Raw genomic sequence first — 26,558 nt, 5'->3', positions numbered from 1 at the left:
CAGTATGTGACGCAATGTATGTACCCCTTCATTGTGTAGACGGTAAACAGGACAATAATTGAACAATCAGCTACAAAACGTTTGCATTAAATGTATATAAAAACGTCTGTTACAAGTCACCACAACTCTACGGAATTAACTGGCCTAAGCATTATACTGCTCATCCTAAAGTATTCATGCTTCATGATCCCATATTTCCATTCATGCTTTTCCCAAAGTCATTCCTCCATTAACAAAGATTCCCAAACAGTTTTCGTTTTCCTGATTCCAGCTAACAGTTTCCTGTTTTTACAGACACAGATATATTCAATGTGTCTAAAATAGGCATCGATTGTGCAGCTTCTTAATAATGAATGAACAAAATTAGTTGTATCACGAAACGGGCTCTCTCATTAATGATTTAGACTTAAGATGCAAGATTATGTTTATCAAGTGTAATATGAAACTGAGAACGGACACAAATGTGGCAATGTATGAATGAGTTATTGTGTACCTTGAGAGAATACATATATTTACTTTATTATTATAGAATGCATATTTATAAGAAATCATTGTAACAGACCTTTAGTGATGCAAAGGAATTCCTTTTGCAGATACAGACTGCAACTGGATGTCTCAATTGAATATACATGTTGCCTGATGGTCAATGTGAATGTTTTTTGTGCAAACTATTTACCTTGGGGGGCCTGTCAGCACCATCTCAGTATTTTTTGGTTTGTTTTGTCGTAGCATGTCAGTCCCAACAAGCCAATTCACTCATTCACTTGACCCGTGAAGAACCGGGTCATGGTATCCCAGTCGATGTTGCTAAGACATTTCAAAATACAATATTCAAAATCTCAACCTTGTGAATATTCAACAATACTTCAGTATCTATACCTTAGACAAAGTTAATCATCGGATATCTTCTGGGAACCAGTACCACCAGCATCAGAAGCAGCCACAACCTTGGTGATGATGGAGTTTCCCAGCCTCGGGTCACAAATGTGCATTCCCTTCCATCCGCCTTGCTTGTCCGAGGGGTCGATGAAACAAGCGGATGTCCATTTGGCCACACATTACAAGAGCGATATTAAAACCGTCGCGATGAAGTTTTCAAAGGTGAATTCTATAAACATTATACGAAAGTTCAATAACCATTTGCCAGAACGATGAAATAATGTTTCTGCTTTGTTATTAAATTTGCTTTGTCTCGGAAGACAGGGTCCTTTTTAGTGAAAGCCACTTTCGACTCAAAGCTATAAATCAGGTTCAATTATGTAGATGCTAGTTACGAGGATGCTATTATATCATATCAAATGTCAGAACGACAACAATGTACTCTTTTTCAAAACATTTCAAGTGGCCGCTCTGAAAATTCTATCATAGTTTTTGGGCTGAAAGGACATTGATTTATAAGGATCATTGTCATCTTACCCTTGAAGTAGTTCTGAAGGTTCACAAGAAGTCGATATTAAATCACTGATGACAACCTGGAAATCGGAGAGAGAAAAGAGCACAGCAAACTACTGATAGAGTAGAATGTAAGGCTGTTTGGTGGAACTGTAGAGTGTCCAATATAGAACCATTCCAGAAATTGCTACAAAAGAGATGCGACAAAACAGTAAATATTTTACAGATTACAAAACAGTATATACATGTCATCACTTGGCTGCTGCCATCTCTTGAAATCTACACAGTTCCGCCGCTGAATGCAACAGAAATTGTAATACAGAAGTTGTCATCCATAAAGCTCTACGTTTTCATCTACTCACTAACATCTAGGATGCGATTCAGAAAATTATGAGAGATTATTAGTTCTACTGTGGCATTAAGATACCTAGTAATGTATAACTTGGGAACTCTTCACGAGAAATGATTTAATCAATATAATGCATAAGTAGCTTTATAGACAGGATCACCCGGAAATTAAGGCATAAACTTTGCGTTTGATATCAATTTTGAAAATGGATTCTGTCAAGTAATACATTCAGATGAGGTTGTAGTGATTTAAATTCACATAAAACCCACTGATTCATGTTTTATCATCAGTCGTGTGTCTGTGGTGTTACTTGTGAAAATACCCTTCATTACTTATTTGTGTGTCTAAAGTACACCATTATTGAACACATCTAAATAATTCTGAACGCCGAAGTGAGCTTTCCGTCATATTGGATATGGTTTACAAAATCAAGTTTCGCAAAGGCCGGTCATATGACGCCTATTCATCACGCATATTTCATATTCAGTTGTGACAAATGCATCGCTGAATTCCTTATGCATTTTAGAATCAACTTACAAATGGTCTTTGTCACTAAAACTAAGTGTCCAGAAAAAAACGAAACATATTGGGTGTGAAAACGGAGCGTTGTGCTCATAACACAGCGCTTGCTAGAAACGTAAACAAAGCGAAATCAGATTTTATACTGGGCAGCATTTTCTCAAGTTTTTGGACATAAGTTTCTTTATTCGTAGCATGCATTAGCTCAATAATTTTAGAATATACACGGAAAGAGTATCGTAGCAAGAACTAGAAAATTAAAAACAGATACAATACAAAAATTTGATATATTCATGTGCAGCGATACGCCATGCCAGACGCAAAATCATTGAGAACAACATAGGCAATTATCGGGATTTCTGACTTTTTCAATGAAAACAATAAAAACAAATAACCATACGCAGATAGTCAGAATGTTTCCGATTACTTACATCATACATTTATGGGCAAAGGTTCCCTCGCAAAATCGTGGGCACATCCGCAAAGCCGCCATTTTATGAGAAATCGGTCATCGGTAGTGATGTCATACGTCAACATTGTTGGCAATTTCTTTGAGGTGAAGGTCGGTTGAATAAGAATAAACACACTGTCCTGCGGATTACACTTTCACATGTTTCAGTATTATGTATACTTTGCGTATCGTTCACATATGGTTTCATGAAACTAATTTCACTATCAACATTTAGTATTTTAAACCTAAGTAATACTGACATAATAAATAAAAATGATTTATTTATTTCATGAAATGTATATATGCACACGTTTTTAAAGGATATGTCTTGTGCATTGAATTTGTTTATGTTGTGGTATAGACAAAACAATGGCGTATAATCATTGGCCAGGTGCCCGTTTGTCACAAATACTTTGAGTATAATTGTTTTCGATAATTCCCTGAACAAAACATCACGAACATGTAGTGTCCTTATTTACAGAAATTTTCTCCAAGTGATCTGAGTTACAATGACTTAGTATTAAGCATAGCGGGGTGATGTCCCCTTATCTTTATAAGAGTGTGACCTTTATGTAGCCATTTTACGTCATAGTGGAACATCCATTTTCAACACATATTGCGAGTCATGTTTAGAGTGTATAACGTTAAACATAGGCACACAAACTACTTTAATACATACCTATGTTGTTCAGGTATCAGGCAGAATTTTGTTCGATCACACTTTCCTTAAAAATTCCAAATTGAAAATATAGTAGCACAGTACTTTTATCAGTACACGATAAAAAGCAGAGAAATTTACTGTTTTTAACGCACAACAAAATTAGGGGTAACATTTAGCAGTGTCTACTTTTCAAACTGAGTTTATACCATGAGATAGGACATTTAATACTCTACATTTCTGTGTAATTTCATAGCTGTAGGTAGATCCAGTGCTGCGCAAACGAAATTCTGGCGCTATGTTCACTTTTCCAGGAAGTTAATGACACTCTATTGATACCCCATGACCTTCATTAAGTTAATGACGCGCTAATGACAACACGACGTCATTAAAACCTTAGTACAGCAGAATTTAACGACACATTAGTTAATGAACGTTTAATGGCACGTTAATGCTTCATTAAAGTTTGATACAGCCGGGTCAAGTCTATATGTGCAAGATGTCTCAGCGGTTACCATGACATTTATTAATTTTAGCTCTTTGTATTGCTCTATCCAGCCTCTGCTTACTCTTCCATCCAGAATTATAAACATGTTTACTCAAATAGACGATGCATTTGTTGGTAGTAAACACTGAGGCAATACGGAAACTGAATATTTCTTGATTTCGAATAATATGCTGCTGGGGTATAATAATAAATATAGTTATAATCTGTTGTTGACGATAGTTGTTAACAAGCGTAGTCTGGTGTTTGGGAAAATCGATATCATATTATTGCTTTCATAACGCCTCGAAAAACATTTAAATAGTTTCTACCGAAACATATGTTTCAAGACGGAAATGAATAGCAATGGAAATTGGACGATAGAAATGTTATTTTTTTTATAAAACGACATTCAGAAACAGAATTCAAAAATTGTTATGACACAGTGTGACTTGCAAGAAAGTCTGTGAAATATCTGCACAAATATTGTTTACTTGGTATAGTGGGATTCATTGACAAACTGAGAATATTTGCCATGTTTTGCAATAAACCCACGCATTTTCTAAACAAATATTCCCACAAAATCTCCAACGATGACAGTATTTACAGAGGATCACCTTTAACGATTGGAACTTACACAACTCGGGTGTACCATAGCCGTATCACGTTCTCTGAACGTGTAATTACTATAACATTGTCACGTTCTCTAAATAGATGTAGTTTGATGGATTACGACGGGGAGCTTGTCACAAACTACTTCATTATAGTAATAGTATATGATGGTTGTATTGATGGTTATTGCTCTTCTTGGTTTCTGTTGACAGACGTTTAAAATAGAATCAAGAGTATCATCTTTAACGTTCCAGGGTGTGATATGTCCATCCAATTATGAAAAATACTCTATACGATGGTTTCATTGATCGTTAATGTCCTTCTGGATTTCTATTTCCAAATGAACCCAAGATTAGTGACCACTTGATCCCGTTAGTCGCCTCTTTCGACAATGATAGGTTGCTGAGGTGCAATTCTATCCCGGATCTTCACGTGTTCATTGACAATGCCAAAACAGAGTTTTGGCCAGCGAAAATGGTTAAATATAAAAGAATGCAAGTAGAAAAACGGACACAAATAGTTTCTAGAATAGAATCAAGACAATTCTATTAACCCATATGTTTAGGAAAAGTGCAAATATATCTTAACAATAAGACAAAGTCATCAATATCCCCAGCAAAATACTCTTCATGAATATGTCAACTAGTTATGACTATGTCAAATGTTTTGGCATGTATATAGCACTGAGTGAGTTAGTTTACTGAACAATATTCTAGCTATATGCCTGTAAATAATCGAATCTGGACAAGACAATCCAGTGATCAACAGCATGAGCATGGATCTATGCAAATGGGATACAATGACATGTGTCAAGAAAGCCAGCGAGCCTGACCACCCGATCCCGTTAGTCAAAAGCATTAACCCACATGCTGACGATATTTTCCAAATGAAATTCTTCTTTGGAAACTCATGTGGTTTCATAGAATTGGCGTTTTTGAAAGAGTAAACATCGATGGCTTTTGACATATTTCTTGGGACACGGAACAGAAAAATGCACGTGCAGTTGCAACTCAAGGAACCTGTGTTCCAGTCATCGAAATGACTTTTGAAAATCATTCGGCCGATCCGAATAACAAGGGAGATTAGAAACTTAATTGGAGTAACTGGAACTGGTACATTATATTGTCCTGACAATTTAGCATTGCCCAGAGTACACTTTACAGACCTTGGGCATGATTTTGTCATCGTTACACCACTGCAGATCATCCAAAATCAGGGAGACCCCGCATGACCCCAATAACACAAGGTCTGTTTGAGTGGCATTCTACAAGTTGGTGGTATAGAGATGACAAGACTTTATGGATGATCAACTTCTTTATTTTGACAATGGCGACGTTTCGGTACAGATTCATATACCATTTTCAAGCATATGCTTGAACCCAAGGTCGCCAATTTCGTGTCCTTCACCCTTTGAACTGGCCCCTGACTTCAACGTACACGGCGATACAACTTCCTGGTTTGCGTCATGTATCTTCTCAGGGTGTTCATAACCGTTAATGGGTTCCTTGAATTGATAGAAGACACGTATTAGTAAGTCGAAGTAATCGACTGTAGAATGTATCATCCGTGGCTTTTTCAACGTTGACATAACCTTTAGTTTTGTCACTAATCACGTTTCCGTCTTCACAGGAATACTGGGCTTAACGGTGACTCTAATGTGAAATGTACCCCGAACATTAGTCGAAAGAATCGATGAAGGAAGTGTCACATTGTTTGTGGGCAGGTGAGAGGAACATATCTTGTTTACACTGAGGACAACATCGGAGGTTTGCGTTATCATAACGTCCACACGTTGTTCAGACTCTGAAGGAGCAGTGGAGTGATCTTGTACATGGTTAAAGCGTTCGCTCGTCATGCCGAAGACTCGTGTTCGATTCCCCACATGGGTACAATGTGTGAAGCCAATGTTTGATGTCCCCCGTCGTAATATTGTTGGCATTTTTCACAAAAGTGATGTAAAACCTTATTCACTGACTCAATCCGACTCTGAGGCACCAGGAGAATTTGTTTCCATCTTGACAAGGCTATTCCCAACACAAAACATTAGATGTTTTCTGTACTGTGATTTCTTTAGTGTTCAGCAATACAACCGTACTACCTTTGCCGTCAGGGTCAACAGATTGAAAACCAATCTAGCATCTGTGACATGATCAGTTAAACAGATGTTTACATTGACGTCAACCAAGGTCTATAATCTGTAGCAATTACGTTAACCACTTAAGAAATAGTGGGCTGTTATTCCACAAGGGGTCTGCACCATGCAACATGGTGTCCTGCAGTTATCCAGTGGAAAAGTGGACTCTCGGTGTACATGGCTGGTGTGTAAATTGCTCAGGTGTCTCTGTCAACATCAGATGAAATGTAACAGATATCATATTTGGGATTAAACATTCTGCATTAAAGTACAGATTCTAGTACTTTGTTGGGTTGAGTCCCATCCGGGATGCGATTCCACACCCTCAGACTCGGGCACCTTATCGCCAGCACACAAAGTCAGCCGTCTAACCGCTCAGCCTTCGGCGAGTAAAATGCTTTACTTTGTAACCGAAAACGTTCTAAATATAGCTCTTAGTCTTGTAGAATCAATCTTCTTAAAAACGGAATTTGTGTATCGTGTATTGGAAAATATAGACATCCTAATGAGTCATCATCTTTAGATGAAACAAATGTTACACATTCTTTAATATTATCTTATTTGAGATACGTAAAAAATAGATATTGAATTTTTAAAATCAGATCATATTTTCCTTGTAAGTTCCAAGTGTAGGTAACTGATGTTATCTTTTTTCTTGCATCATTGATTTCCCCCGTTATCGACCATCTGCCTTCATTATCTTGGCTTGAATATCCTCAGAAACATTCCGTTTTTATGAACTGTATTTATGCATCCGGTGTCATTGTGAGTGTGTTAGTTTTGAAATAATCACGAACAAGAAGTATCTTTAAACATTTATTTGGACACAGCTATAGTATTGCGCCGTGTTAAAAGCCATTAAGATCACACATTGTCTGGTACTGTAGCTCAAGCAGGAGATCCCAAGGGTATGTGTGTGAAACACCTCAGCGGACGAACTAGCTATGAGTTCATTTGGAAAATGGTATTGTACAGGTCTTTTAAATGACCAGATATGGGGGTTAAAAAGGGTTTTGGAGAATTTCAAGAGGAAGTGTCGTGAAATTGCGAGAAAAATGCATTAAATGTCTTTTGTTCTGTTGTTAAGTCACGGCTTAAGTCACCCGCACACGACACACTTGAATCTAAACGTTTTGGTTTTTTTTAAACATAGATGTGTCTGAGATGTAGTGTAACCCCAAAATATGTTATTTACATGATACATTGATTAACAAAGATATTTAAAGGTAGTTTCTGAAGAATAACTGTTGTATTTCATTACCAAAATAATGTAGGGAAGCAGTTGTATTTAATTATTCGAAAAAATGCAAATTGCAAATTCGGTCATTATAATGTATGACACTCACTAGCAGAATGACTGTGATTTCCATGAAGTTCATAGTACATAGCTCGTCAGCTGTACCAGTAGTCGTACAATGAGTATGAATATGAAAATAGTTATGTTATGTGAGCTAGACCGGGCAGACAAGCAGTTCAGTGAGCGGTACACACATCTGACAGAATATGGCCAGTGTTTTACACAAAGACTTGAACACAAATGCATACACCCGTAAACAAGTTGTAGACATGTTCGAGATCTTCTGTTGCAAAAGACAAAAATTGTGCGACTTAGAACGAGGAAGAACAGGCTCATTTCAAATTACGAACTTATATTTATCAATTACATAATACTTTTCTATTTGTAGGTCTAATTTCGTAAAACCATTTTCGTAAATTGAAATGAGCGTGGGATATAGAAACAGCAGACATATCAACCATCACAATCATATTCACCTCCCTTGATCCTCTATTAACTTCGTAAAGAAACTGATAGTGGTTTAAGTGATATATTTTGCATGTTGAATGCTAAAAAACCCAGAAAATAATCAATCAAGAAAAAGTCAAATTCTTAGGTATTTTTCATATTTTATTATGAAATTTACTTTAGTCCATCATATGGTTATATCATTTACAATGTCTTGTATATTCCGTATTACCTATATACAAAGAAACATGCGTAAATTCGATCTGAAACAGGAATTTACAGTTTGGAACTTTTTACAAATAATTTTACAGTTTAAAAGTATAACAAATATCTGAATAACTGCTGAAACACAGAGAGCCGAATCGATTTGAGCACATGAATATTTATCAGGTCATGTTTAATGCGGAATTATTGTTAAAATATCAAAATTCCTCTGCACCGGCATTCATTTTACACTGGAAGAAAGAGCACTATTTGCAAGATTTGAAAGAACATGGGAAGACAGATCGCCCAAGTAGTTGAGAGACCGATCTTTCTAAAATATCCGAAATATCCAAAGTGTCTCAAAATAAAAAAAAACCCTTCTCCTCAACGCTTTCCATAAGGTCCACACTCAGGAATAGCATCTTTCAAGGTTTGGGCATAATTATCATCTGTTTCCAGGACATTTTTGTGTCGAAAAAGAACTATTTCTTCCAGTGATAGACTCTCGTTACGTTCAACAGTCTCAAGGACGTCATCAATATATACATAGTTATTGATCACAGCATATGGGTAGACAAATGAAAAATATACAATATAATAGTGACTGAGAAGAAAGCATGGTGAAGCACCTTCTGAACAAACGTACATGTTGATGTACCACGCATTAAAACGTCAGAAATATATCTTGTAAGTATTTTGTGCCATTTATTCTGAATCATTTTGTGGGCACCGACACGTGTTGGTGCGCCCACAGTTGGATGAGTATTAGAAACTAAAAACAGGGTGTGCAAAAGTACGATAAAGAGTTCCACAGCGCTAAGTACTATTTCAAAACAGATGGTATGTTTTTCCCAGAATTAGGTCAGTGTTTTCAGTGATGATAAAGAGGGTGGGAATAAGCATCGCCAGTTATTGTGATTCATTCAGGCTATTAAGAATGATTTACGAGTGAACATAAGCTTATTACTGTTAGTGGTATGATACCACATACTGTGGTAAAAAACAAGGTCTGGGATGTTATGACGATGGGCTATAAATTATTCATTCGTTTGTGTGATCACTTCAAGAGCTTCTGTATTGAAGGTCTAGGAGGTCTGATCTGCATTTTTTCTTCAGTACTGTGATGAATAATGCAAACCCCCATACCGCTACAATATTGTAGAAGGTTAGATGGTATGGTATTGATTCTGGTTGAGTACAGACGCTATTAATCTGGGACAATGTGTGTTAGATATGGTGATTGACGTAAACATCACGATACCACTGCTACAGATGATAGACACATGGCAAAGATCTTCACAATACCCTGGGACATATAGGATCTGCCCGGAATAGCAATATATTTATATATTGAATAAAATCTTGGATAAAAATAACGTCTTTTTCTTTCTCACTCTCTCAGTCTCTGTTTCTCAGCTTTAACATTGTGATTACGCCACAGTGTATTGAACCCGTTGAGACCGCGGTCATGTCTCGTGACTTCGTTTAGCATCCATTTATCACTTGTGCTTATCTGCTTTCTGCATATCATGCTCTTCTCGCCTTACTGCTTCTCTTCTTTCTTCTCCTTCTCCTCCTCTGTAAGAGAAGAAATAAACTGATAGATAAAGGCATATTTCCATCACGTTAAGTAGAGAATTTTGGTTATTTAAGGTTAATTTCGAACATAATCCCTTGTTATCCTAAGTTATAAAACTCATCTATGAAGGTAACTGCAACACTTTGTATATGTAACGTACGATGTACATTAAAGCAAATAAAAGCGACAGAAGCCTTTCCAGAAGGAAACAGCAGAGTCGAATGTACGATTTCGGAAAAATCATAAGCATGTGTTTATAAATCACAATAATACTGATGATACTGTCACAGTTTCACACCAAACACTGATTACATAAATCCCCCCCCCCCAAAAAAATATAAATAAATAAATAATTTTTTTAAATAATAATAATAACAATTTTTTTACAAAAAATATAATAAAAATAAAATAAAAATTAGTTTTTATTTTTTTTTACAAAAAACAACAAACCCAAAACAGACACAAAACAACAACAACAAACAAACACACCAAAAGCCAAAACAAACACGCCAGGTAGCTTGAAACTAAACAAACATACCTTTCACTTCTCCATCCGCTTTCGTCTTTTCAGCTGTTTCTGTCTCTGCACTTTTTGCTGTGTCTTTAGCCTGGGCTGTTTCTTCCAATTCCTGTTCTGCTTCCTCAGGTGTTTCCTGAGGTGTTTCCTCTGCCTCCTCCTGTTTCTCCTCCACCTGACCGCTCTCAACTTCTGCGGAGGGCATGCTGTTCTCCACTGCCTGCTCTATGTTGTATTGTGCCTCGGGGTTCTGTACATCATCCAGTAGAGCGTTGGCAAGCATGTCAGCTGAAAAGAGAGTCATCAAGAGGTTAAAAAACCCGAATAAATAAGAGCTAACGAACCGAATGGAACGTTGTTGACATAAAACATTTCGAATTACGTTAGAAAATGGTTTTGCAAAACTCAATATTATTTAGTTCATTGTGCGTATAAAGGAATGTGCCTTAGAGGTTTAAAGGAATATCGAGCTGATCCAACATGTTTATAATTATTTGGCACGAAATGAATTGAAAGTCCACTCGATTTTCGTTAGAGGCAACTGAAAGTGTTGGCAACCCCTGAATCACTTTCCGCAGTTCTTATGTGACCTCAGTAAGCGTGTCACCTATGGTTATGACTATTGAAGTTGTCTCCTGTGTTTATCACTCCATGGCAACACAGGTAAGGACTTTCATATAAAAAAGTTGGTTTAAATATATATATGAATAGTGCGTATAAATAAGCGATGTCCATGTACACACGTATTAATTGCAACTTTTACCACTCTTATCAGTTGGAACATGCCAATTAATATAACAATTACACTTGCGTTACAGACATTTGCACTTATGTTAGTTCATCATAAATGTGGTTAGTTTTACGTATTTCGACTAAAACATACAGCAAATGACTAGAACAAGAGTTCGTAATATGCATCGGTTCATGATAAGGTTTCGAGAAGTCTACTGTAAACTCAACGCAAGACTATCTACTTCCACTTAACTGGTTTTAAATCGATAAATACCACAAACATATGTTGCTTGTTATCCCTTTACAATAAAGAGATTCGACTTCATATTAGTACAGACTTAAACATGATAATAATTCGTACCTAAAATGTCTCTGATCTGACCAATGTCATCTGGGTTTCCGTCACGTGACACCACGTCGTACAGGTAGCTGACAAGAGCCTGTGCTCGTGCATTTCCTGAAACGAAAGAATATTGCCATTTAGTTATGTAGAGCAATGCCAGTACAAAGTGAACTATGAACACGAGGATGTATTAAGTAATAGGTACTGTTTCCTTCATTCACAGTCAAATTCCATTGGTCCGTACTCTTTTAATCCAGAAACCCCATTACTTTCAGACCCGTGAAGATCTGGGTTAGAATTGATCTTAAGCAACCCATGATTATCATAAGAGGCGACTAACGGGATCGGGTGGTCAGGCTCGCTGGCTTGGTTGACACATGTCATCGTATCCCAATTGCGTAGATCAATGATCGATTATTACAGACCGCCGCCATATAGATGGAATATTGCTGAGTGCGGCGTAAAACTAAACCCACTCACTCACCCTTTCTTTTCGGTGTAATGCTAACATTTACTGAAATACCAAGCACTTTAACAATTTGGCAATTTTTTGCAATATTTCAGCTTGGTGACTGGCTGGCTACATGTCATCGTATCCCAAGGATCGTTGGTGACAGTGGCGATCACTGGCCTCTCTGATCCAACATCGATTGTTAACATAGATGTGTCAGACCAGACTAAGTAACAGTTCTGCCTTGGAATCGCCACGCGGTTTGTGAGAAAATCACAAGAATAATATTCCAAGATGGCATTAGAGTGAGTGAGTTTAGTTTTACGCCGCTTTTAGCAATCTTCCAACAATATGACAGCAGAGGACACAAGAAATGGGCTTCACACATTGTACCCACGTGGGGAATCGAACCTGGGTTTTCGTCGTGGCCAGCGAACGTTTTAACAACTAGGCTACCCAACCGCCCCAGATGGCATTAGAAGTTGCAATGGAATATGGTGATTGCCGACAACGTAAATATTCATACCTCCTTCGAAATCTTTTTCCCACCAAGCATTGAGCAGAGCATCAATGACACCGTTTAGAGATTCATCCCCCTCGGAAAGTGCGTCCTCAACAACTGCCTGTCTCTCGGCGTCAAGGTCGTTGCCGATGTAGTTCTCGTAAGCACGGTCAAGGCTGTAGAGGTCATCTGGGATCTGGTCTGCAAGAGGTGCCATGTTGGAACGCTTCTCTGCTTCGTCGTAAGCTGGGTAGTATCCCTGGAGAGGTTCCTCATTCTGGGAGAACAGATTGCTGACGTGTTACAGCTGCACTAAGTCAGGTACAGTTATATAATTCATTTCGCGACCTATACCATGTATTCTCGAAGACACCGTGTAACATGACTGGCTTTTGTGTAACAGTACAACCGCCGGAGTTTTGTATTGATCGTGGACTCTCAGGCTGTCTGAAGCACGATATTTTAATGAACACCATCATCAGACTTGTAAGGATGGGTTGTCGTGGTAAGAAGCAAGCTAGCAATCATATGCTGTATAATACTCCATGTATATTGTTATAAGTATCGGTTATAGGAAAAAGGAACACTGATGGACAATCCTGTGCGGAAGCATGTTATTTGTCTTATGCAAGGATGTTGAACACCTGACCCTAAATCTGAGATAGACATAATTTGCCTATCCGTCTAATAGATAGTTTGGGAGCATTGTGGCAGTTTTGAAGGTACCCTACATTTGTGAACAAGTTGGCATGTCTGTAGAAGGTAGACAGCACGGACAGGGAAAATGCATAGAAAAACAGAATGAACAGATAGGGGGTCATGACAAGGAACATGGCTAAAAGCAAAAATGATTATGAAAACTCATAAGAAGATGAGGACAGATGAGACAATTAATGATCAGATAGGCGGAGTCGAGAAGGTGACAGTTCGAGCATAAAAAGGAAGGCAAGCATAGGTAAGAATACAAAGACAATTAAGGAGAAACCTCGAAACCTAAAGTAAGAAGGCAAACAATATATGCAAAGGATATGCCAGGTAAGACCTCACATAGAGCTAAAGGATATGCCAGGTTGGACCTCACATAGAGGTAAAGGATATGCCAGGTTGGACCTCACATAGAGGCAAAGGATATGCCAGTTTGGATCTCACATAGAGCTAAAGGATATGACAGGTAGGACCCCACATAGAGGTAAAGGATATGCCAGTTTGGATCTCACATAGAGCTAAAGGATATGCCAGGTTGGACCTCTCATAGAGCTAAAGGAAATGCCAGGTTGGACCTCTCATAGAGCTTAAGGATATGCCAGGTTGGACCTCACATAGAGCTAAAGGATATGCCAGGTTGGACCTCACATAGAGCTAAAAGATATGCCAGGTTGGACCTCACATAGAGCTAAAGGATATGCCAGGTTGGACCTCACATAGAGCTAAAGGATATGCCAGGTTGGACCTCACATAGAGCTAAAAGATATGCCAGGTTGGACCCCACATAGAGCTACAGGATATGCCAGGTTGGACCTCACATAGAGCTAAAGGATATGCCAGGTTGGACCTCTCATAGAGGCAAAGGATATGCCAGGTAGGATCTCACATAGAACTAAAGTATATGCCAGGTAGGATCTCACATAGAGGATAAAGGATGTGACAGGTAGGTGGGCTAAGACTTACAGGATAGTTGATGGCCTCTGCGTTCTGTGCGGCCAGTAGTCGCTGGTACTCAGAGATTACTTGTTCCTCGTAACGTTCAGCTTCCTCCTCGCTCATCTAAATGATAATAATGAAAATAATAATGATGATTGCTGTCTTTACCAACACATCGTAAGTACATATGAAGGTATAATTATTTACCTTAGGAATACTTCTAATATTACTATGCAAATATTGCTTAAAATCATAACAATCTGATTGTAACAAATTTATTTATTTTAAATTATAATAATCTGATTGTAACAAATTTCATTTTTTAAAATTATGATCATCTCGTTGTGACAAATTAAATGTTTAAAATGATAACAATTTCATTGTAACAAAATCAATTTTTAACTTAAATTGAAGGCGAAATGTTTGTGCTTTAATTGAAAACGGGCGCAAACATTTAACCACATTTTTCTTGTTCGAATACGTTTAACTCTTAGCACTAAAACCAATGAAATCTATCCTAAACAAGGTTGGTTTCCGTTTCCAATTAAACAGACACAGTTGTAACATCTTTATGGAGACGCCTTCATTACCCACAACCACGAACCTAGTCCCAAACGCAGAGACACCAAGGCTCAGCACAGTTTCGTCCTCCATATTTTTTAAAGAAGTCAATACAAACTTTAATTCCACACCAAGATCGAACCGCCAGGGGGCGGACCTAGTCTAGCTTACCCCGAGACAAAAAACAACACGAAATCCAGTAGAATACTGAATTACGTCTTCCAAGAATTGTTATTAGAAATTCAGTTCCGGATGTTGTTCGCGCTCTCTGAACAGAGCTCCGATATTAGATTTATGTTGTTAACCCGTCTTGATAGTACTCTGCCACAAATCAATATCGGGAATGCGCTATGTAATTATTGGGCTCCCGCTAGCCTCAAGGTAGATCATCTGGGATTTGTGGGCTTAATTAAGTAACGCTGTTTCTCCGCCTGCTTATATGTTCAAGGAAATATAGGTCGCATTGTTTTTTCTGGGCAGCAGAGATGATGGCACACGGGACTGAATGCTGCTTGAAAGACTTGAGAAGTTTTGGGTTACTTTTGGATGTATTTTGCGTTCTCATAACCGTTTTTTTCAGAACATGATTGTCCATCGAAGATTGCAGTAAATAAACCTAGCTTTAAGAAAATATTGCACAACGAATCTAAAATCTTTACCGTATCAACTTGAATTTAATTTAAATTATATCAAACTTTCAGGTTAAAAACGCAAGATTTCTCTAAAGAAATGTTTCGATTGCCCTTCACAACCAAAAGCGTTTTCAAATTCAAGTCCTATTTTAGGAATCAGTAAAAAACATTAAGCAACCTTCTCTTTGATTAAAGAATTCCGACTGTCACTCCTTTTTTAGAGCAGCAACCGTCACTAAAAAGGGTAAAGAGCGACCTCTATCGGTTTGGATGGTTTTTAAATTGTCATTTGTCAGTGAAATCCCTAAGAATCCTAACCGAGTGCCAATTTTGTCACCGAAATCGATTGGAGAGATTGACGAAAAATGTCCTCTAAGCTTTGAAGAGCAAGAGCGCACGTCTTGGAAGCCCTGAACAAACTCTTCAAAGGATGAACCATTGATTGGAAACTTTTCAAGTCAGGATCGATGTAATTGTATCTAATTTGGTTCAATACATTTACGTCAGCCAAGCTATTTCAACGTAACTGACTCGTCCATTGAAACCGCTAGCCCATGTCACGGCATTATATGGTGGTTCTGTCACAGCGAAATAATCACATTCAACCAATCGATAACTCACTATTGAAGAGCCAACGAGGTCTTTCAAAGCGGCATAAAAGTTGTCGAAGTCCCATGATTTCAGAAGGTATTCTGCAACAGCCGTAGGCGAGAATTCGATGCTGTCTTGGCTTGGCAGGATTTCCTGAAATGGTAAATGTTCTTTGTAGAAATGATTGGAACAAAAATACGGTTTCGTTTCGACTTTGTGTTGCTATAGAACTTTGCGTGCAGGGTCAGAGAACAGACCGATTCCTTGCTGAGTGAAATATCGATTAGTTTCTATGTTGTGCGTGGGAGATAAATTGATGACGTCAGACGGTAGCTTTGACGTCAGAACGTATCCGGTGAGAGGCTATGCGGTTTAGATCGATGTCCAATGTCTATTTCGACCAATTCAATAAACCCTTTTCATTCATGGAACCAGTAGCGCGCCGTCGCAAAATAATTATTCTCCCGATTTAGAAAGTTTTCATTGATCTTCACATGAGCGTCCGCAGTCTTGTATACCGATCTGATAAGGGAGCCATCACTGCTTCCTCGCGAAATGATTTACTTTGTTCATAAACAATATCTGTTCGCGAGGTCTTCTTGCGGCGCCAGCAGGTAGCAAACAGAAGCTCAAGAAGGCACTTAAACTTGTTCGAATGAAACCCTTTCACGTTTGAATGAAAGTACCATCACGCCAAACTGAATCCAATCCAACAAGAAGGAGGTCTTCTATCTCTGCTGGTTATAATCCCACGTTACATTTTGCCACCGCTGGCACAGAAATATAAAACCAATATTCCCTAGTTTCAAGACAAGACCTCAATTTACATGGTCAATATTTCCGTCCATTGTCATTTTTATCAACAGCCCATAAAATCGTCAAACAAAAATTCCAAATTTGATTTATATTGTTATACAATCGCGCGAGAAGGAACATATTTCAATAACATATTGATCTTCTTTGAATATTTTGAAAATGGCTCGATCATGCATAATCACGTTTGTGTTAAGCATAATGCATACGCCCCTTGAGACAATTTAAAAGGAAATCGATTTCTTCTCTCTCATTTTGTTTTTTTCTCTTCGATGACAAATCAGCTAACGTGACGTAGATCCACACGAGTATTGATCCTATGTTATTTGGGAGCGTGTCATTATATTATTCATTAACTTTTGAAGAAAGCTTCAATCGATACTGAAAATTGATCAGCATACGCTGAAGACGCTGTTCAGTATGTTGCAGCGAGGAAAACATGGGTCATTAGTGGTGTTAAATGATGTGAGCACTGAGTGAGTGAGGGAGTTTTAGCAGCAATATTCCATATAATAATCGAGCCCGGACAAGACAATCCAGTATTCAACAGCACGAGCATCGATCTACGCAATTGGGATAAGATGGCATGTGTCAACCAAGTTAGCGAGCCTGACCACCCGATCCCGTTAGTCGCCTCTTTCAACAAGCATGGGTTACTGAAGATCAATTCTAACCAAGATCTTCACGGGTCGCTAAATGATGCATTACCTACATAACATATTAAGGCAATACTGATTTTGTAACGGCAGCCTGTGACTCTATAACTTCGTCAAGAATAAGCAGTAATATCATGGTATTCTGTAATATGTGTGAGGTTTAATAACTACCCTCATGGAAGCGTGTTGTACTGAGCGAGGCAAGTAACACTTACTCTCTTATAAAACCAAGTGTTTCAGGTGGTCATAGTTACCATGACATGCCTATTCTTTCCGCAAATGCCTTATTTCATCGCTTGCTATCAGAGATTATTTTTTATCATTTTAACAGATATTTTGCGATTTTCGTTCAAGGGACTATGTTTTGGCATATACAATCAAGACCGCTTATTCTCTGATGTTGAGGTTAAATATTTAGTAATACGAAGTTCCATTTTGAGTTAAACACACGAGAGGGGGTATTTCAGGATTATTATAGAGGCGAATGTGGGATACGACCCTGGTCCTGGTAAGGGACGCAACTCTGCAGAGCGAATTGCATCACCCTAACTCACTGGACCACCCTTGTTTGATGTAAAGAATTTCACGTCTCAACAGGAAAAATGCAGTCTCAGTTGTTTAAATAGCCCATCATTGTGGGTTCAAACCCAGGACCATGTGCAGGTTTAGGGACCTAACTTCTGGTCACTGGAGCCATTATTAAGTCCTAAGAAAATTTGGGTTAATACGATTTCGGAATTGCAAAAGCAAAGAACTAAATACTCATTTGAACTTTGTTACACTTTCCCTTACCTAGCCCTTGCCCAGCTCTCTTGTTGTTATGTTACCATTGTAAAACTGAAGTTTGAAAGAGGGATATTTTTAAGACGTGAATGGTTTGCCTGCAAGAAGACGTTAAACAACGGCTCTGAAATTCATTTACATTTTTCATGGGGCTGAAGCCGAACATTATTGCAGCTCGTGCAAAACAAGACCTAATCAATTGATAAAAAGTCTATTTTTTCACCATGGTTCTTGGATGCATTATGAATAGAGCTGATAACAAACCCCCTCCAGTGAGAATCTGCGAGCGATAAAAGGAATTGTTTATGACCGCATCCAAAGTGTTTTGCAGCGTAATCAGGATTATATCACGGTACAACGTAATGAAATCTGACGCAGACTGGGATAAAAATACTCATCCGTTGTTCAATGTGGCGTAATACCCTAACGTCGATCCTTGGTTAGTTTCCCTCGTGGGGCTTTTACTTAAAGGACGAACTCAAGGACTTTCACGTTACTTTTGCACTTCACCCTTATCATTGACGTCTCAGTCACTCAATCACCAAAGGACTCGTTCTCTGAGACCTTCACCTTGGGTAGCCTAGTGGTTAAAGCGCTGGCTCGTCACGCCGAAGACCCTGATCAAATCCCGACTTGAGCTCAGGCGCGAAGCCCATTTTGATGTCCCCTTGCCGTGAAATGGCTATATGGCTATATGGCTAACTCAATACTTCACGTGGCGACTCAATGACCCGCTTGTACAAACTCCTCCCATTGCACTATGTGAGTTTGACACATACACCTCCAGTAACTGAAGATCCGGGTTAGAATTGGTCTTCAGCAACCCATGCTTGTCGCAAGAGGCAACTAACGGGATCGGGTAGTCAGACTCGCTGACTTGGTTGACACATGTCATGGTATCCTACCTGCGTAGATCAATTCTTATGGTGTTGATCCAAGATTGTCTGGTCCAGACCCGATGATTTACAGACCGCCGCCATATAGCTGGAATATTGCTGAGGCATTAAACTACATTCATTCATTAATCCAATGAACCTACCTCTTCAGCATCTGCATCAGCATCTTCAACCTCTTCCTTGACGAAAGTCTCGTGAACACCTTTGTCAGGAATGTCAACGTGTGTCTCGGCAATCTGGTGCGGCTCACCAGTTTCATCGTCGTTTAATTCAGACACTTCCTGTGTGACGTCAGCTAAAACCTTTCCTGTGTTTGTGTCTGTAACTGAAAAAAATACATCCATTAATCAAAACTGACAACAAACACAAATCTTCGTTAAAGGATGAGATCGTTGACTTTGTTGCATTAAGAACGAAACTATGGCTGTCTTCCTCTTTATACCTTGTTAAGCTTCCAAGCTGAGTTATATGCTTGGCTTAAAGTGAAGTCTGAATTTTTAACTGAAAACTTCACTCGGGACCAATCGGCTTATTCCGTTGTTTGCGTCATGCATACTATCTCGGGCAGCCATGGCGTAGTGAGTTGCATGCACTCAATATCAACCGCACAACAAGATTCATCCGCATATAGTTCGCCAAACAGAAGTACGATATGACCGTTTTAAAGATTTGTGTGTTACAAAATTACACCAAATTAACAGACACGTGGATTTGAAAACAAATTCAAACGTTAAAATACCAGTACAGACAAGACTGAATGCAGATTATGTATCACGTGATATTCACGTGAAACAAAGATGGCTTCCAGTCACTGCTGCGCTAGGTTCTTATTGTTATTTACACAGTGTTCTTTGTTCAGCCTACCTTTTTGTTCTGTTTTCTCGGTTTTTACTTCTTTTCCATTATGGTTTTCAACGTGGGATACTTGACTCTTGTGCACTGCAACGTTATTGGATTTACTCTCTGCACCTGGAACAGTCAAGATCAACATTCTTCCAGACCGAGGCACGTGTAGCATTCATTTCGGGAATCAAATACAGTCTAACATCGTACGCATTCTGGCGAATTTGAAGGAACCTTCGTGAAAACTGGGCGGTGGAGTGGCCTAGTGGTTAAAGCGTTCGCTCGTCAAGCCGAAGACCCGGGTTCGATTCCCCACATGGGTAAAATGTATGAAACCCATTTCTGGTGTCCCCCGCCGTGATATTGCTGAAATATTGCTAAAACTAAATTCACTCACTCACTCGTGAATACTTAATATCAGAGGACCGAGCAAACTGCAAATAATGGAAAAGGAGAGAATATGAAGTACCCATATTATATTTCAAGACAACCGCAAGTCCGGGACATCAAGGCTCCACGCAACAATGTTTACCTGTGTAGCTTGAATCAAATATGTTCATAGTGAAACCCTATTAAACCATACCATTGTGAATTCACACCGATCAACAAAATTAATATGATCATTGATACGATGCATATATTATTACTTCGCATACGTCAGTTTAATGCTCAACTCCTATGCTATTTTATTTTTGACGAACTGAGAATCCTACTCGCGGCGAATATTGGATTCAATCCTTGCCCGCTTAAGGGACGCAACTCTGCAGAGAAAATTGCTGTACCATAGCCCAATAATTCACTCAAACTATCAGATGTACCACAACCTGGACATTTGAACACTGAACACTTGAACACTGAACATTCCAATCAATGCTGAATAATATAAACAGTAAAAACTGTTGAGTCAAACTTGTCTTGAATTTAGAGTTTGGTCCCTGTCCCTGCGTATTCCAAAGTGTTCTTATTTCGGGTAGAACCTCGGATAACTCGAAGTATTCACGTTGGTCCCTTCCACTTCGATACAACGGTGTATAAAGATGCAGACCTTATCCCATATTTGCCTGGCATTCCGGGTTTACGTATCAACGAGGTGTCGGTTTCTTACTCATATAACAGAAAGTCATTAAGATTTGAATGTGACACTTTTACCAAATGAAGAATTTAAAGGACGTTATTATTATATCATACAAAGAATATGAAAGAAAATAAATCACATTCTTGTGAGATTTGCCCGGCTGGAAATCAATAATTGTATAAACATTCCTAATTGAAAAAAAAGTTTTCAGGTGGCAAGTTCTCATTAACATGAATATACGTTTATTTACAACTTACTGACGTCACCCATAAAGGGCACTTAGTTATCTCTCGTGAACTAGACGCAGATTTCTGAGTACAAGTATCACCAGTTATTTTCCTTAATTGCCCATCAAGACATTCTTTTTTGTATATTGTAACTTCAAAGATGACAAGAGCGTAACTTCTTGTGGCATTGTTCTTCAGTGTTCACGGAGTGTAAACTTCTTGGACATAGCTTTTGTCAGGACCCAAGTGTTCAATCACGTCTCTTTCTGACGTTGCATGTGAGGTCGTGGCGTACGAGATAAAACCACAATCTAAGGCTAAGGTTCCACTTTAACATCTGAGCATCGCATTTTACTCGAGTGAGAGAGGAACAAGAGAAAGGTATTTTATCACTAATCGAGAACTGGTTTATTGATTGGAACACTTTTGCCTCTGAAGTAAAAGAGCATTAGTGTTCTTAGGTAGAAAGGAAGGTCCTCGGGTATCGTTAATGCATCTCTTCTGATGAAGAGCGGGATACAGAAGGAGTGACTAAGTGCGGTCATTTGGGAACTTGGGAACAGTCAGCTGGTGTTCCCGACAAGCTGCGAATTTGCGTAAATACGCAAACTATATCACCATTACGCCAAGTATGTTTGCAGTATAACACCACACTTTTCTAACAATTCTAACAATGCGGCGGTATATCATCTGGAATTGACAGACTAGTGAATGGCATCACAAGCATCGGTCTTGGGAATTGGGGTACGATTACCTGTATCTACCAAGTCCGCTAGTCTAGCACCCCGATACCCTTAGATACTCTGATACATAGAGCATTGTCTGAAGACTAATTCCAACCCGGGTCTTTGCATTGGGACGTTTGTCTTGACTTGGAATTTTCAGGATTTTTTTCAGTCAATGTCCAGGGCTCACGCTTCTTGCTATGAAGTAGGCGATTTGATCATCTGACGCCCAGGTGAGCTGGAACATTATCTTTGCAGCATCCTCCAAGTTACTTAAACAAATCCATCTGTCATCATAACGTTATTTCCACGGGTCCATATACACTTTACCTATTACATACGATCTACTAAAATGCATTATCGATTACTTAAAAGAGAGTTATGGGTGTATATTTAGGATGTTATATAAAATAATTAGTGTTATGACGTCAATGGTTTGAACATCAGTCTTCAAAGGAACAAAATGCCCTCATTTCCACGGCTGTAAAACCAAGGTCTAATTTCCTTGGGGTAAATGGTATTATGTTCTTTCCTACAAGAATACCATCAAAAGAACTAGTGTTAGGTACCTAAAGCTGCGAGCGATATTGATCAGATACTATGGCCTAACCTTATTTGCGTGGCTTGTTGCAAGTCTGTTCTTGCATAATGTTCGCATTTGTTAACTGACATGTAAGCGAACTGTAATGTCAAGAACGCATCGATTTCATCTTATCGACAATGACATAACGGCTTGACAAGGCTTTATTCATGCTTTATGAGAGTGGCAGTTAAAAAGAGACAAACATTGTCATAAATTCTGCTTTTGTAACCGTTTTTGTTCGCAAAGCATAACAGTGGTTTGGGGACATTGGTTTGATTTGGTTTGGTTGAGTTTAACGCCGCACTCAGCAATATTCCAGATATATGGCGCCGATCTGTACCAGACAATCCAGTGATCAAAACCATGAGCATTGATCTACGCAATTCGGATACGATGACATGTGTCAACCAAGTCAGCGAGTCTGGCCACCCGATCCCGTTAGTCTCCTCTTACGACAAGCATGGGTTGCTGAAAACCAATTCTACCCCGGATCTCCACGGGTCTATATAATTGTGTATAGCCGGTGGGGAAGGCTAGTGGTAACATCCTTTGCTTGTCACGCCGAAGACCCGGGTTCGATTTTCCACATGGGTACAAAGTTTTAAGCCAATATGGTGTCCCCATCGCTGGAATTGAGCTACAAGCTGCGTAAAACCCAACACACACACTCACCATAGTAGTTTTAACCATCCAAAACACACACAAAGCATAAAGACCAGTGGTGGCACTGTCTCGCCATGACAGCCATTTCCATGGTATGGATTCAGAATAATACATAAGTGCTGTGGCGTGTTAAGACCGGAGCTCAATACACATTCCGGTCTTCAGAAATGTTTTAGTAGAGTCATTAGGACGTCTCCGATGTGCGCGTCTGGAGCCACACAGTGAAGCAATTATTCAGGCTGACCAACGATGCGATGAGGCGACAGATTAGGAAAGCCTACCGCGCCTGTAGGTCACATATTCCAGGAAATGACACTGAGGCAAGTAATCGAAAGGACGCTGCCTTCGTTGGTGTTCCGAATTGGCCTTCTTGCACTTCGCTTCAGAAGGCCTATCAGCACTAACAAAGGGAATACTCACCAGCCAGGGCAACTAATTTTTCGAGTTCAGCTTCTTGATCTGCAGCCTAAAAGAGAAAACATAATACTATTCAACACCCTGGAATGCCTTTAAATATTCAAACATAAGGCAAACGCACATAAAGAAAACGAAACCCTTCTTGTCATAAGAAATCCCATTCGTGCAATTTCTGCTGTATCATGATAGGCTTATGAATCAGTACCAATCTGTGATGCTTTGATGCTTGCGTTAAGCTTATCCTGATGTGGATAAGCATTGAAAGCAGGAAGGTATATATGGTATGGAAAAGCTTTGAAATGTTTCTCGTTATCGTTATTACTTAAAAAGTATTTCTTTTTACATGGTTTTCAATATTTGGTCCGAGAATAACAGGGATTATGGTTTGTTCTCGAAATGTCACAATTATCCTTACTGTTGATGAAAGAGCTACCTTTCTTTGACTATACTTTTGTCAACATGATTGCAAAATAATTCGGATTGTGTTACCAGTTCATTGAAAACATATTCATGAAAAGCATTTTTTTTTAAACTATGTATTTCTGAGGACTATTAGCGAATACATCAGAACTAATCGGGTGGACTAACAATGCTAACATATATCAATTTGTATTGTATTGTATTGGTATTGTATATCTGGTAAAAGGCAGAAATTCTGCTGCTTAAGAAAATACGCCCACATTTTCTGATGAGTTTGTTTTAGTCTTACATACCTTGTCCGCTGATGGTGTATTTTCAGACACATCTTTCTTTTCTGAAATGAGATTTATTATGGATCAGTATCAAGTGTAAACAGACACATGAAGTAAAGATCAAAAGAATTAATTTAAAAATGATACGTTATAACATACTTTCTTTATTCAAACCACAGTAATGGTTATGGAATAAGGAGGGAAGACGTGAAATGATCATCAGTCTTAACACCAATGGCACTGAAGTCTTGTCTGTGTTGCGCGTATGTGTGCGTGCGCGTATGCGTGTATGTTACATTATGTTTGTTATTTATATGTATGTATGTATGCATGTGTTATTTATATGTATTGTATGTATGTATGTATGTATGTATGTATGTATGTATGTATGTATGTATGTATGTATGTATGTATGTATGTATGTATGTATGTATGTATGTATGTATGTATGTATGTATGTATGTATGTACGTATGTATGTATATGTGTGTGTATGTGAGTGAGTGTATGTGAGTGTATGTGAGTGAGTGTGTGTGAGTGAGTGAGTGAGTGAGTGAGTGAGTGAGTGAGTGAGTGAGTGTGTGTGTGTGTGTGTGTGTGTGTGTGTGTGTGTGTGTGTTTCATATTGCAACATGGTCAACATGGCCACCCCACTCAAACACAGTACACCGACTCCAAACAGATCAATCCTTCCCGTTCATACCGAACACCAGGCATTACCATCTATCAACGTATGTTAAAATTAAACGACAAGGTTATCGAACCGCTCTCCAGGAAGAAACATTATCAAATTTACCAGACCCAAAATGAGAAGCTATTTCTAAATCAGGAACTACGAATAATGGACTATTTCCAGACCAGCCAGCGTCGACTAACAAACTATTTCAAGAATTCACACAAAATAACAAGCAATTTCGTAAAGCAAGAACGGTTTTCAAGCTTAATAGGATGCCGAAGTGGAGCTTCAGATTGAAAATCGAAAGCAATCACCAGGCTGTCAACACTACATTAATCCTAATGACGCAACGTTCAAGCAATCACTCTAACATAATCTCGATGTCCAGGTAATACTGAACTCCGACAATAAAAGCTGTTAATGTAGGGGTGCTTATGAAACATGTATAGTGTTCCAGCAAACACCAATCACTCGGGTTTCACATATGGCTTCATAGACACGGGCTCTGATATTTACAGAGAGGTTCTCGTCAGAAGGACAGCTAACAGCTCCTGTAAATCACTTCCACATTGACGTACATCAATAAAATTAATGTGACAATGAGGATACATTTATGCGCCTTTGTGTACAGTAATTTCTAACCCTGCATCGAAGTACTTCTATGTAACGCTGAACGTTTATAATTCATTAAGAGAATTCATCATTTTGACGTTTACTCCACCATATAAATTATACAGATGAACATTTACAGACATTTCAGATAAAATGATAAACCCAAACTGGTTTGTATAACTAGCTTCTATTTGAACAGGTGAGGTTGGGTGAAATGGGGTTTAAAGTCGCACTTAAGATTATTTCGGTCATGTGACGACGTTGATGCGTGTGTATGTGCGGCTGCTTGTACTAGCCTAGACTTAAGCTGGTTTTACAGTGCAAGCTCACTGAGATACCATGCCGCAGTTAAGCATGAATACCCCACTCAAACACATTAAACTGACTCCAAGCCGACCAGTCCTTGTTGTACCCATTAATGCCGAGCGCCAGGCATGGACCAACAAGTACCATATTTTAACGTCTTTTGGTATGACGCTGTCGGGGATCGAACCCGCGACCTTCCGCTCTCCGGATGAACACTCCAAACACTACACCACGGAAGCGGTCCTATTTGAACATGGGTGGTGGGGTAGCCTAGTGGTTAAAGCGTTGGTGCAGCGTGCCGAAGACCCGAGTTTGAATCCCTATAGGGGTACAATGTGTGAAGCCCAATTCTGGTGTCCCCCGCCGTGATAGTGCTGGGATATTGCTAAAGGCGTCTTTAGACTAAACTCACTGACTGCATTTGCACAGATCTTCAGGTCGACGTATATGCATGCATTCATATTAAATATTGTATAATTTATAAGTGAGTATATGG

The 26,558-nt window shown here is 38.9% G+C and overlaps 1 protein-coding gene across 1 annotated transcript in view; it reads right to left on the bottom strand.

Annotated features, from left to right (window-relative positions):
• Positions 1-7,404: 7,404 nt before the first annotated feature.
• The window catches only part of LOC124261884, a 28,171-nt gene continuing 9,017 nt past the window's right edge, over positions 7,405-26,558 (bottom strand). The window contains exons 2-11 of the mRNA XM_046696255.1: positions 24,491-24,531; positions 23,781-23,826; positions 20,109-20,213; positions 19,388-19,569; positions 16,127-16,249; positions 14,340-14,435; positions 12,696-12,948; positions 11,737-11,832; positions 10,665-10,931; positions 7,405-10,125 (exon numbers count right to left, since the gene is read on the bottom strand). Of these exons, the coding sequence (XP_046552211.1) occupies positions 10,091-10,125; positions 10,665-10,931; positions 11,737-11,832; positions 12,696-12,948; positions 14,340-14,435; positions 16,127-16,249; positions 19,388-19,569; positions 20,109-20,213; positions 23,781-23,826; positions 24,491-24,531 (1,244 nt within the window). The 3' untranslated portion in view covers positions 7,405-10,090. The remainder of the gene's footprint in view (positions 10,126-10,664; positions 10,932-11,736; positions 11,833-12,695; positions 12,949-14,339; positions 14,436-16,126; positions 16,250-19,387; positions 19,570-20,108; positions 20,214-23,780; positions 23,827-24,490; positions 24,532-26,558) is intronic.

This window comes from Haliotis rubra, unplaced genomic scaffold (genome assembly GCF_003918875.1).
Source record: "Haliotis rubra isolate DU_JTF1 unplaced genomic scaffold, ASM391887v1 Scf1199, whole genome shotgun sequence".
NCBI lineage: Eukaryota > Metazoa > Mollusca > Gastropoda > Lepetellida > Haliotidae > Haliotis > Haliotis rubra.
This window is presented reverse-complemented; position numbering and strand designations above follow the sequence as displayed.